At 39.8% G+C, this 12,400-nt stretch overlaps 1 protein-coding gene across 1 annotated transcript; it reads right to left on the bottom strand.

The window, feature by feature from the left end:
- Window positions 1-341: 341 nt before the first annotated feature.
- LOC143889623 (ATP-dependent RNA helicase) lies at window positions 342-11,554 on the bottom strand. The gene is made up of 2 exons (XM_077393896.1): window positions 9,032-11,554; window positions 342-776 (listed from the first exon to the last, which is right to left on the bottom strand). The coding sequence occupies exons 1-2, from the start codon at window positions 11,332-11,334 to the stop codon at window positions 722-724; spliced, it is 2,358 nt and encodes a 785-aa protein (XP_077250011.1). The 5' UTR covers window positions 11,335-11,554; the 3' UTR covers window positions 342-721.
- Between the last annotated feature and the right edge of the window lie 846 nt (window positions 11,555-12,400).

Raw genomic sequence — 12,400 nt, 5'->3', positions numbered from 1 at the left:
ACATGCACTCTCCACTTGTGTCCTCTCAAGTCTTTTCCCCTCCCTACTTCTCAGTTGTCCTCTTTTACAATTGTGCCCACAAATATTCCATGGAATAATTTTTCATGGTTGCCAAACATGCCCAAAACTCAATATGGAATACTATTTATTTTTTCCCTGTTTTTAGACACTTACTCACCCTCTCCTCATTGATGCCTTCTCAAGTCTCTCCTTATCCCCCCTCCTCCTTACCCCCCTTCTACCACAAGCTAAGCTAATATTCCATGGGGCCAAACATGGCACTAGAGAATGAATTTTAAGAACAGAGCCATGATAACAAACATCATTTGCAGTTTCTACCCTAATCAAAAGAATGAATACTTCTAACATAAAAGTAGAAAGAAAATTACACTTTTAATTCCTCTGGACCCATATTAAATACTTAAAACTGGCCAAGGGTTGATTAAATACAACTCTAATCTGAAAAATGGTTCCTTTTTCATGGGGTAAAATTAGAGTCTGAAAGAGAGTTCTGCAGCAGATGGGCAGTGTGTTGAGACAATTACAACAGATGTTCTATTTCTATCTATGAGGATTTCCTTTCATGTTGGAGTGGAGCTTATAAAAAAATAATAACCAAGACCTGTTAAAATGGTTGGCAAACAGCGATGAAAACCATTGTCGTTTGTTTAAATAGGACTTTGGATATAATGATGCATTTACCTGATAAATGTATTGTGTATTATGCTGGCACCTTTTCCTTAGAATGATGTTGGGAATGTTCTTCGTGCCTCTTCCTGTCATACAGAGAGCACATATTAGCAGTGTCAGGTAATGACTGAACTAACATGAGCAAAACTCGATATTGTGTCGACGAAGCTTAGTGGAATACTCAACACATAGAATTGGCATAAATAAACTAAAGGGGATGGCCCATGGAATGGCTCTTTAACTAAATTTTCAGCAAATAGGAGATAACAATGTTCAGTAAACTGTTCAGTTTCTTCAGGCAAACGGAGGACCTTTGCTCTATTGCCCCTCATTTTTTTTGTGGGATGGTCAAAAGGCTCTTTATGTAATAAAAGATGGTGTGCAACTCACAACCTTCATCGTCATTTCCACACACACACACACTTACACTCTTCTTTGTCCTACTGGGTGTATGGAATGAGAGAAACAAAGAACGTGTGAAGGAACATGATAAGCAATAAGATTTTTGATATTGGACGTCAACCTATGCATCATCAAGTGGCCTGGTGATTAGGGAACAATTTTGAGGACTATGAATTGAGATGCCCTTTTTTGGAAGATGACGGTGAAATTACTGACAAATACATGCCCAGGGTTGAGGTGACCCAATGAAAAGATTTACATGTGCGACCAATCTTCAAAGAAACAAAAGACAGCCACATAAAACAGTCCAATATGCTATAACAATAGAAAACTGTTTCTTTAAAAAAAAAAAAAAAAAAAAACAATAGAAAACTGTCTCCTGTACAGAGCTCCACTTTTTTTTACCTTGCACTTCTAGGGATGTGTCTAAAAGAATGGTTTAACCCTCTACTTGGGTCTGAAATATGAAGAACTACATTAGCTATCTTCCATAGTCTTGGGCTCGATCCTTTTTTTCCCATACAACTGCATTAAAGGAGTCTTGCCCAAGGTTGCCAAGGCGGGAATCGAAAGCGGATTCGTTTCGGGATTCGAAAGCGGGAATCGAAGGCTCCTGGGATGGTTGGAAGTGGGAATCGTGGATTTGCCAGAGAGTCGACGGAGATTTGCCGGGGATTCGTCGGGGATTCGCTGGGGATTCGCCTGGGAATCGAGGTTCCTATAAAGTGGGAATCGGGGGTTTCATAAATTGGGAATCGAGGTTCCCAAAATTGGGAATCGGGGTTCCCAAAATTGGGAATCGGGGTTCTGACGGAATCGATTCGGGATTCCCCAGAATCAGGGAATCGAATCGAATTGCGATTCGGGGAATCACGAATCCCCACCCTCAGATACGAATCATGCTTCCCCGGTCTTGCCACTATCAACTTTTAGGCCAAGTTCTCCTCAAAGACACTTAGTCCAGTGAAAAGTTCCCATCCTTCTTTATATGAGTATATTAAGACCAACTGAGTCATAAAATGTACGGATTATCTCACCAAGGTGGTTCCTAAACACACTGCCAACTTCAATTGGTCTCCGTCAAAGTTAATGTGATTTGAAGGTGGTGGGATACATGTTGCAGCTATTTTATCAGGCCGGTTGTTGCTCGGAAGCTGTCAAACTCCAGTTCCTAAAACCTCCACTACCAACAATCCCCAAAATTCTTTCCTCGAAGGACTCAATCGATAACTGATAGCTTAATATCCACTATATTATGCTGGGCGATGTGATGCAATTGGAAGAATCAAAGGCTTCAAACCTGATTGGTGAACGAGTTGGCTAATCGAGTCAGACCCTGAGTGCTGATTAGGTTAGTGACAGGAGGGGGGAATTATGGGCCCCACATGGGGTCAGGTGGAGAGCTTTAAGAGACTGCTTTGGAGTCCTTTCTGCATCTCCACCAAGGAAAGATCAGGCAGTTGATCCTAGACCTGAAAGGTCACACCAGAATCAAATACAGGTACGTGTTTATTCTATGGAGGATGGGAGTTTTCGTATTAGTATGGAGCTGGATTTAGTTGTTGCGGATTGAATGGAAGCTATGGTGTTCAAGTTACACAGTTCCAGGGGCTGTCCTTGAGGGAAGAGAGGAATTGAGGGAGCTCTTTCATTTTTTGGAGAGAGGAGAGATGAGGTGAGGGAGTTTTTTTAGTTTTTTTAAAGAAGAGAGGGCAAAAGAGCCTCTCCCCAATACGTCGAAAGAAAGAATATGTCAATCTGGCATCCATACCAAAACTACCAAAGGATGGGGAAGGCTGTTCAGAGGTTGGTGGAGTTCGATTCTGCACGAGTTGGCTATGTACCCATGAACAAGGTTTAAAATTTCGGTTCCGGTGCCAAAACTGAAATTTCGGCCGAAATCCGGTAAAAAAAACAAATTTTCACTCATGTCCCGAAATTTCGGTAATTTCGGCTGAAATTTTGGGAAAAACCAAAAAATTCTGAAAAGAAATAATAAAAATAAAAAATGGCCGAAATCTGGGCCGACACCGAATATATGTATTTTCAGTGTCGACCTTGGCCAAAATCTGAAATTTCGGTATTTCGGCCGAAATTTTAAACCATGCCCGTGAAGGTCATCTGTTGGAATGTGAGGGAAGCGAGGGACCTGACAGAGAAAGCATACAAAAAACTATATGGCGGGACATCCAATTTTGTTTGCTTCACCAATACTCATGTCAAAAAGGATCCTAGTTGCATAGAATATTTCAGAGCTGATTAGTGAAGAGATGATTGGGGAAGTTTCACTGTCTGTGATGTTCTTCGGTTCTTCCATCTAAGGTTTTAAATTTAGGTTTCGGTTTCGCTTACCATGGAAATGGAAACGTTTCGGTTTTGGTTAGTAATTTCTATGGAAATCCTGTAAAGTCACAGCAAATAATAGAATTTAAAGATGAAACTTCAGAAAATGTTAGAATATGCACAAATACACCTAGAAACCATCACATAAGCAAGACAAGCATCCCTAATGGTTTGAAAATATCGAACACCTAGTGCAATGCACTGTCACGCATGTCTAATAATTTAGTACATAACAAATTTCACATGTAATTCATATAAATATTTATGCATAATACACGCACTACATTTCACATGCAATTCATATCAATATAATTATGTAATATATACTGATATAGCATACCACTATTATACTTAAGATTTTGGTTTATGCATTTCGGTTTCGGTGAGGATGGAATAGAAACATTTCGGTCGTTTTGTTTCAGTTTCGATGGAAATTTAAAACCATATTCCATTTGTCGGAAAATAACAGTGGGTTGTTCTTAGGTGTCTGACAGAGATGGACATCGTCTCTATGAAGATCTTGGCTACGGTTCATTTGAGGTGGCGTCATCCGTGGTGCGTTGGAACTTGGAAGCGATTTTAATGTCACTAGGTACATACATGAAAAGAGAAGATTGCTCAAGGAGCATTGGATGATGGATTGGTTGTAGAGTTCATTGGGAGAGATTGACATGGAAGGTAGCACTAGTTTTTGTTCCAGTTTTTGTTTTTGTTAAGTAGGTTAGCCTTTTAAAATATGGAGTTTATGATTCCCCAAAAAAGGAAGGAGAACCACCCGCGACGAGCATAACACTTACTATTACAATGTGATTGAGTCCTTTAGACAGTAGAAAGGAGATTGATTGGCTTTCGAAGGAGGATCTCTTGTTGAGATCCCAACTCTGGGAAGAGGTAAAATCCATTATGATCTAGGAATAAATCAAATGGCAACAATGATTAAGGTCAAAGCAGTTGAATGAAGGTGATAGGAATATCACATATTTTCACAATATTTCCAGCACCGTAACAGTTAACAAATGCACTCGGTGGTGGTGGAAGGGTTAGATGTGAGGAGCAGCAAGCTATATCTAAGGCGATCTTGAACATCCTTTTTTTTTTTGAAAATGCGATCTTGAACATTTATTCTAAGCTCTATACGGCAGAAGGTCACTTTAGGCCTAAGCCAGATGGGATGGAGTTCAGTAAGATTGATGAACACAGTAGGTCAAGTTTAGAGATGCACTTCACATCGGAGGCGGAGTAGGCCATCTTTCCATGGAGGGCTTTATGATCCCGAGTCTAGATGGCTTTTCCTTGCCCTTTATTAAGAATTTTTGGGGAATCATTAAGGATGAGCTCGTGGAAGTGTTCTCGGAGCTTTTAGATGGTGCAAGGATGGCTAGGAGATTTTGGTGCTTCATTTGTCACTATTATCCCAAAGAAGAATGGGGTTGAGTCACTCGAGGACTATCATTTGATCAGCTTAGTTCTAAAAATTAATGCAAAGGTGCTAGTGTCAAGAATAAGGAACATGATAGGAGAAGGTATTTCTCCATATCAGAGTGCCTTTATTTCAAGGAGACAAACCCTGGATGGCGCCCTAATTTCCCATGAGTGCATTTTTAGCTTACCATTGGTCGGGCAAAAGCGGGCTTCTTTGTAAGATTGACATGGAAAAGACCTATGATAGGGTCAGCTGGGAATTCATATTGTACATGATGATGAGAATGGGATTTGGGGAGAGATGGTGTGGGTGGATCTCAACTAGCATTTCGTGGCCCTAAGTACCCATTTTAGTTATTGGCACAGCCAAAGAGATCCACAATCTCCTTTTCTCTTTTCTCTTCACCATTGTTGCAGAGGCTCTTAATGGGTAAATCAAAGATTTTGTGATGGATAGTTCCAACATGAAGATTTTGGATATTCCATGTGCTAATGACACCTTGACCGATAGTTCCAACCTTAAGATTCTGCATCTTCAATGTGCTAATGACACCTTGATCCTTTGTGATTATGCCCAAAGTATGCTAGTGGCCTTAAAGAGGTGCTTATATGTTATGAGGCCATCTCAATCTAGGACTTAAAGGAGTGTTGAGATGCTATAGGCTGTTTCAGGCCAAAGGATTAGTTTTTCAAAATTTGTGGTCATGGGAGTTAAGCTTGAGGAAGGTGAGGTTGCCAGATTTGCTAACCTTACTGGATGTGGATGGTCGAATGTGCCATGCTCATACCTAGTGCTCTCGCTACGTGTGGGGAGGTTGTCTAAGGCTCATTGAGAACCTGTGGTGGAAAGGGTGGAGAAGAAGCTTGTGATGTGGAAGTACCCTTTTTATCCTTGGGAGGGAGGATTACACTTACGGAAGTTCTCACCAACTTGCCAGTTTACTAATTTCCTTATTATAGAGTACTATTAGTACTATTAACAAAATTGAGAGGCCTCAAAAGAATTTCCTTATGGAAGAGAGAGAGAAAGAGAGAAGGACAGAGAGGGAGAGAGAAGGAGAAGAGAGCGCAGAGAGAAGGAAATACAACCTCGTCAGCTGGGAGAAGGTTTGCAGGCCAAAAGAAGGTGGCATGGGCAATCGGAAGAATCCGTGTGGCAAATCAGGTTGTCGCATTTTGGGAGGATGACAATAGGATTTGGCATGAGATGATTGCAAGTTGTTAAGAGCGGTGGTGTAATTACACACCATGTAGGGGTATTCTTGTCATTCTTGTAACCCTATTTCAATATATATATATATATATATATAGAGAGAGAGAGAGGAGGGTTCCTGAGGTTAACCTCATATAGCTTATATGAGGTGGTACTCACAAAACATAAGGGGCCCACATTGTTAGGATGATCCAAAGCATTCATTTGAAAGGCCCCATCATAGATAGGGTGTGTACAAAAAATCAGCTCCATTGGATCATCCTAACCCATCCAAAAGTGGAGGGCAAAATGGATAGACACTTTTTGCCCACAAATCTGCCCATTTTTGCCTCCACTTTTGGAGGGGTTAGGATGATCCAATGGAGCTGATTTTTTGGTACACACCCTATCTATGATGGGGCCTTGCAAATGAATGGTTTGGATCATCTAAACAAAGTGGGCGCCTTATGTTTTGTGAGCGCCACCTCATATAAGCTTATATGAGGTGAACCTTGGGAACTCTATTCTCATATATATCAAAAAAATGCATGCAGAATTTTAAATATCGTAAAAGAAGAAAGGTTCGTTTTTAACTAGATTCAGAACCTTAACTTCAAGGCGGTACCCTTCGTCGCCTTTCCTTTAGGGGGAGCCCCTTCCACTCTTCTGAAAAGGGAAGGTAGCTTGCTCCCTTGCCTTTCAGTTGTTTGCGATATCTAGTCAACATCTTTCCCAAAAATAAATGAAATAGGTAAAAGTTCATGTTCCAACAAATCACATGTAGCCATATGGACTGTGGAGTCACAACCCCACCCCACTCCATATTCATCCTCGATGATGCCTTCCCATAGAGCCTATGTTTTTTCAACAAACATCTGTATCCTCTTCTCTAAGAGAGCTTTGTTTTTCAGCTTTAAATTTCCAATTCTAACACCTCCATTTTTCTTTGGTTTGAAAAGCACCTTCCATTCCATAAGATATTTTACCCTTTTCCCTGCCTCCTTAACTTTCAAAAGAAAATCTTTTTACAACATCTCCAATCTATTAACAATTGAAATGGCCATTTCAATAATAGACATGAAAGATATCAATATGTTGGAAATAGATTATGGCAATTTTCCACCAAAAGGAGAAGTAATTTTCTCCAGATGCAAACTTCTTCTCAACCCTTAATGCTATGGGACTCGTTAAGTTTTTGAAGGGCTTCCTATGCCGGATGGATGGCCAACCAATACCTCCATTACAACAATCCTGCAGCCATGCTATTTACAATTGAATACCCTATATAAACAGTGGATTTGGAGAAAATATAATCATCGAATTTCTTCGAGAATCATCATTGTTTTGGACTTGGATTTCATCAACGGCTGACTTACAAGTTTATTATCATACCTAGATCGTGGGTTTTGAAGCAGGATATAGGAGAAACATGGGCTGGAATCATCATATCGTAGGCATTCAATACTCTTAGTCAGAACATGGAATAATATTGGAATTGCCTTTGCATTTCACATTGGATCTTGAGTTGGTTATATTCAATCCAATCATGGATTTGAAAACAGTGGGAACATGAAACCCTTGTTGGAATTGGCGCAGAATTTGACATGGATTCAAATAGCAAGAACGAGATTCTGAGATTGTAGGTTGAAGGCAATTATTGTGGAACCATTGCCGAGTTATCATCATGCTTGGTTTGGATTCTTTCAGCCAGACAGTGAGACCAATTTACTGGAACTCGTATTGCAATCAGAAAGTGTTCTCACTCAGAGTGGAACTAGGGTTATAGGTCACCCTTGATGAGTATCTTCCTGGAGTTATCATCGCAAGTTCAGAATATTGAACTCAACACCGGATTTCCAGGTTTCACAATTTTCTCATTGTGCTTTTGATTGTTCCTGTTATTGGCATTGTTACAGTTTGATTATATTATCAATCTTAAGAGGAAAATAGTGTTTTAGGTCTATACCACAAATGTCTCCGATATTTTCAAATATCGCGTTTTTATTGCGACATTTTCATAAAACGACAAAATCTCGAAATAATCCCGAGATTTTAAAAATATGGTGACATTTTCATTTTTATTGGAAAATATCAAGATATTAACCCGACATTTTAACCCTTGCCGAGAAATTCCCCAGAACGATTGTGGCACTTATTTTGGTGAAGAGATTATAGTGTGATAGGCTTACTACCTCTCTAAACAGTTTATGATTTCTATTATGTTTCGAGTGGTTGATCATTATGCCTCAGATTGTGGAAATATGGATTATATCCCTTTGATTGCTGAGTTTAACAAAGGAAGAATCTAATATAGCTTGTGGAGGCCCATTCCAATCGGCATCAGAGCTTCGTAGTAGGAACATTAAAGTGGTATCATAACTCTGTCCCTGGAACATTACAGCAGCTTTAGATGGCATTAAGACACCTCTATTGAACTAATCAATACCACATCAGCCTAAAGATCATGTTGCGGTTTTAGTTTTTCATTTCAAAAAAGAGCCAAGAGGAACACCTTACACTAGTGTGAGTCAAACCATTTTTATTATAAATGCATGAAACACTAGAAACAGTACATATCATCAATCCAAATAAGAAACAAAGGGGAATAAAAATTATCTATACAGCTAAAAACCTGGATAATGATACCTTTCAATGAAATAACTCCTAAAAAAGTTCTAAACATGAGGAAATATAAAAAAGCATAAAAAATGATGCACTTGTTCAAAAATATACCTTCAAAGCATATATTAATAATAAGATTACTGCTAAACTTGGAGAGAGTAAGCCCAAGATACTGAACCATAATAAAACCAAGACAACAAATCAGCTGAAAATACAAGAATACATAAACAAAAGAGGAAGTGATTTCCTACCGCGAGCCTATATAATGAAGAAAATGTGAATTTGTAACTTGATCAGCCATGGAACACAAAACAAGAACTAGCTTACTAGTGATATTCTTTGATAAGTGAAGTAACTTACTTGTGATATTCATTGATAAGTGATCTTGGTCTTTCATATCCCTCTTTTTCTTGAGGTTTTGACTTCCCTCCCTGCCTTGATTCAGGTTTCCATTGCGCTTTAGCGAGAGATTCACCGAGCAAGTCAGCAATACTTGTTGCCATAGTCGCTGCCTTCTCTGCATAAGGGAATGTTTCTTCCTTGAAGTGATGTGACAGCCATAAATACATAGATAAAACCTGATGCTTTGTCTCAAGATCTAAGAGCTCCGTGTCATTTCGTGCAGAACCTTTGGGCATACCCATTGCTATCCTAACTGGAAGGTTTTGGCTATAAGTCGTAGCAAACTTCAAAAGATGGAACATAGCTTTTGGGTCTCTAATATTAACCGGAGCAAAGCAAAAGTTAAAACGATCTTGAAGAGATAATCCGGGAAGCTTCTCCAACATCTGAGCCACTTTCTTGAGATGATCGTGCCGGGCCAAGAAATACGAACCATCAAGACGGCAAGACTCACCAAACTTATCCAGTAGCTGGCAGAAAGAAATATCGGAGAATTGCCCAGCGAATAACTCTACTTGTTCCAAAAAAGGAAACAGACCCACTTGTTTGACTTCATCAAAGGGTTGTTTCAAGCATTCAATCAGATAGTCCAAATCATCCAAAAGCAAAGTGGTTGTAAGCCCATCGGGGTACCTGCTCCCTCTTCGGCCTGCTCTTCCTGCAATCTGCTTCACCTGAGTGGCCGCAACTGGCACAATCTTGTCGCCATTGTACTTTGAAAGAGTATAGAAAACAACCCTTTTAATGTTGAGATTCAACCCCATTCCCACGGCATCACTAGCCACTAGAACATCAAACTCGTTACTTTGATCATTAAACAAGGATGCTTGTTGGCGTCGAGTCTCAGGTGGCAATGCACCGTAAATAACACAGCAGCGGTGGCTAGTGTGCTTCTCAATAGCCATTTTCACTTCAAAAATCTCTCTCCTCGAAAAAGCAACAACACAATCTCCGGGTTGAACATTTCGGAGATCACCCAATAATGTCTTTGCCTCAACCACAAGAGGCTTGAACCTTTGATAGTGATTCTCAATTAACTCATCCCCAGTTTCATTACATATCTTCCGTACAATTTTCAAAACACTCGGGTCTCCACATAAATGTATCTCATCAGCCTTCAATCCAAGCAGAGCCCGAGTCCACGCATAGCCCCTGGTAGGATCAGCCATCATCTGAATTTCATCCACAATCGCAACATCATACAATTCATCAGTCGACACCATCTCAACGGTACACGCAATATGGTTCGCAAATGGCACGGTTTTCTGTTCTTGCCCGGTATGGAGGCTACAATAAACCCCAAGGGAGTTCACCTTGTCAAAAACTTCCATAGCCAAGAGCCTAAGAGGACTACAATAAATACCATTTTTAGCTTCCATGAACCGCTGCAAGGCATTATACGTTTTGCCACTATTTGTCGGACCGCAATGGTATACGATTTTACGTTTCATTGCCCGTGCGAATGGGAACCATGTGTGGGGTTTCGTTAGGTCAGCTGTATCCAGCATTCTCCGAAATGACTTGATCTCATCAGGAAATTCTTCCATACAAAACTCTACAAAGATTGGGAACAAAAACCGCGTAGAAGTCTCCGATGGGCCAACAAACACTAAGTACTTGGTGACATCTTCGGGGCATTTGCTCAAGAAGAAAGAACGGAATTTGTGAACGGCGGTGGGGAAGAATGACCTAGTAATGTAAATAGCAAGCGCCTGATCGGAAGCCCAACCGGATTTTCCCAAATATCGGAAGATCTCAACTAGGGCATCCCAATCGGATGTCGTCCGCTTCACATTATCAATGCAAGCGCGGAGGGCATGATACAATTCAACAGGATCTCGGGACGTGACGGTCTTAAAACTAGATTCACTAGGGCTACCATTCTCGATCGAGGTCGAGAATTGCTTCTTGTCTACGAGATCAAAAAACCCTAATTTTATAGTCTCTAGGTTTATACTATTGACAGGCCTCCAAAACCCTAATTTTCTAGTCTCTAGGTTTAACGAATTAGGCGAAACTCGAGTGGAGAACTGCTTCTGATCAAAATGCCCTAATTTTATAGTCTTGAGACGCCCCCAAAACCCTAATTGTACAGTCTGTAGGGTTTTCGAATTGGGCGAAATTTGGGGGAAATGTTGGAGAAGTGAATTGGGATTTGAATGAACACATTCCCTGAGAGAATGGAGAGATCGAATTAGGAAAATTTTGGTTTTGCGAGAGGAATAGATTCGAAGCAGAGATGTTGAAGGAGATCCCGCCATTAAAATTAGAAAAATTAGGACATTGAAACAGATAATATAAGAGAAATTGGATTGATAGAGATTGAGAATTTGATTGTTAGATTCGTACCTGATTGAGGAAAAAAAAGTTTCTTGTTTGGGAGGGCGGGAAATGAGGCAGAGTTTGTAGAAATAGTTTTTCTAGCAAATACCCTAAACCCTAGAGAGAGTAGATTTTTTCTGCAAGAGTAATGGAGGCTTGTATTTGCTACCTAGTTGTTTTGGTAATGCCACCCATCTTTTAGAGCCTGTTTGGATTGTAAAAATTAGGGATTTGCTAGGGACCATCACAGAAGGCATTTCGCGGGCAGGGTACTGGATGAGTGAGCAGCCATATAGGCTTATTTTTCAACAGATTTTGTCTTATTCATTTAATTCATATGAGATGGCTGGTTAATTTAGAGGGATATTATCATGTCTGGGCCACGATCTGCCCAGATCTTAGTCAGCAGATTTTATTTTATTTTTCCTTTATTTTAAATACTAAAAAGCACTACTAGCCTAATATAGATTGAATATCAACCTATATGAAAAAAAATCATGTTTAAATTTGTAAAAATTTAGAAAGATGTATTATAACTTATTTTATAATTAGAAGAGGAATTCTAAACTTAAGGGCACCCTTGCGAATGGGGTTATGAAAACTTTTGCCCCTGTTAAAATTGGAATTAACACGAATGGCAAATTAAGCAAGATTGCACGAAGAAAATAAAAATCAAATGCACAGAAGAACAAGAAAGAAGAGATAGAAAGAGTGCATCGGATTTTTGTGATGGTTCGGTCCAAGGATTCACACCAATGCCCGTTGGTGATTTACCTCCGAAATTATAAATATGACGTACTTGATTTCTGTAAAAACAAAAAAAATAGTTGAGTTAGATAAACCTTTTCGATGCTGCGAGATGAGACATGAACTATGTCACTCTCTTTTAAGGTGAATTTGTGTCTATGCGGAAACTATTCCGATGCAACAAATTTCTCGGCACAATCACCCCTAGGATACAATAGTCCAACACCGTCGATCTCTAAGAATTTGCACGTTCTAAGA

Source organism: Tasmannia lanceolata, unplaced genomic scaffold, assembly GCF_043159265.1.
Source record: "Tasmannia lanceolata isolate RefF3 unplaced genomic scaffold, GAP_Taslan_0.1 ptg000013l, whole genome shotgun sequence".
NCBI lineage: Eukaryota > Viridiplantae > Streptophyta > Magnoliopsida > Canellales > Winteraceae > Tasmannia > Tasmannia lanceolata.
This window is presented reverse-complemented; position numbering and strand designations above follow the sequence as displayed.

Coding starts and splice junctions, on each gene's coding strand:
- LOC143889623 (XM_077393896.1), bottom strand. CDS start 11,334: ATGGCGGGATCTCCTTCAACATCTCTGCTTCGAATCTATTCCTCTCGC. Junction 777..9,031: donor CTTATCAATGAATATCACAA/GTAAGTTACTTC, acceptor TCTGTATGACAG/GAAGAGGCACGAAGAACATT.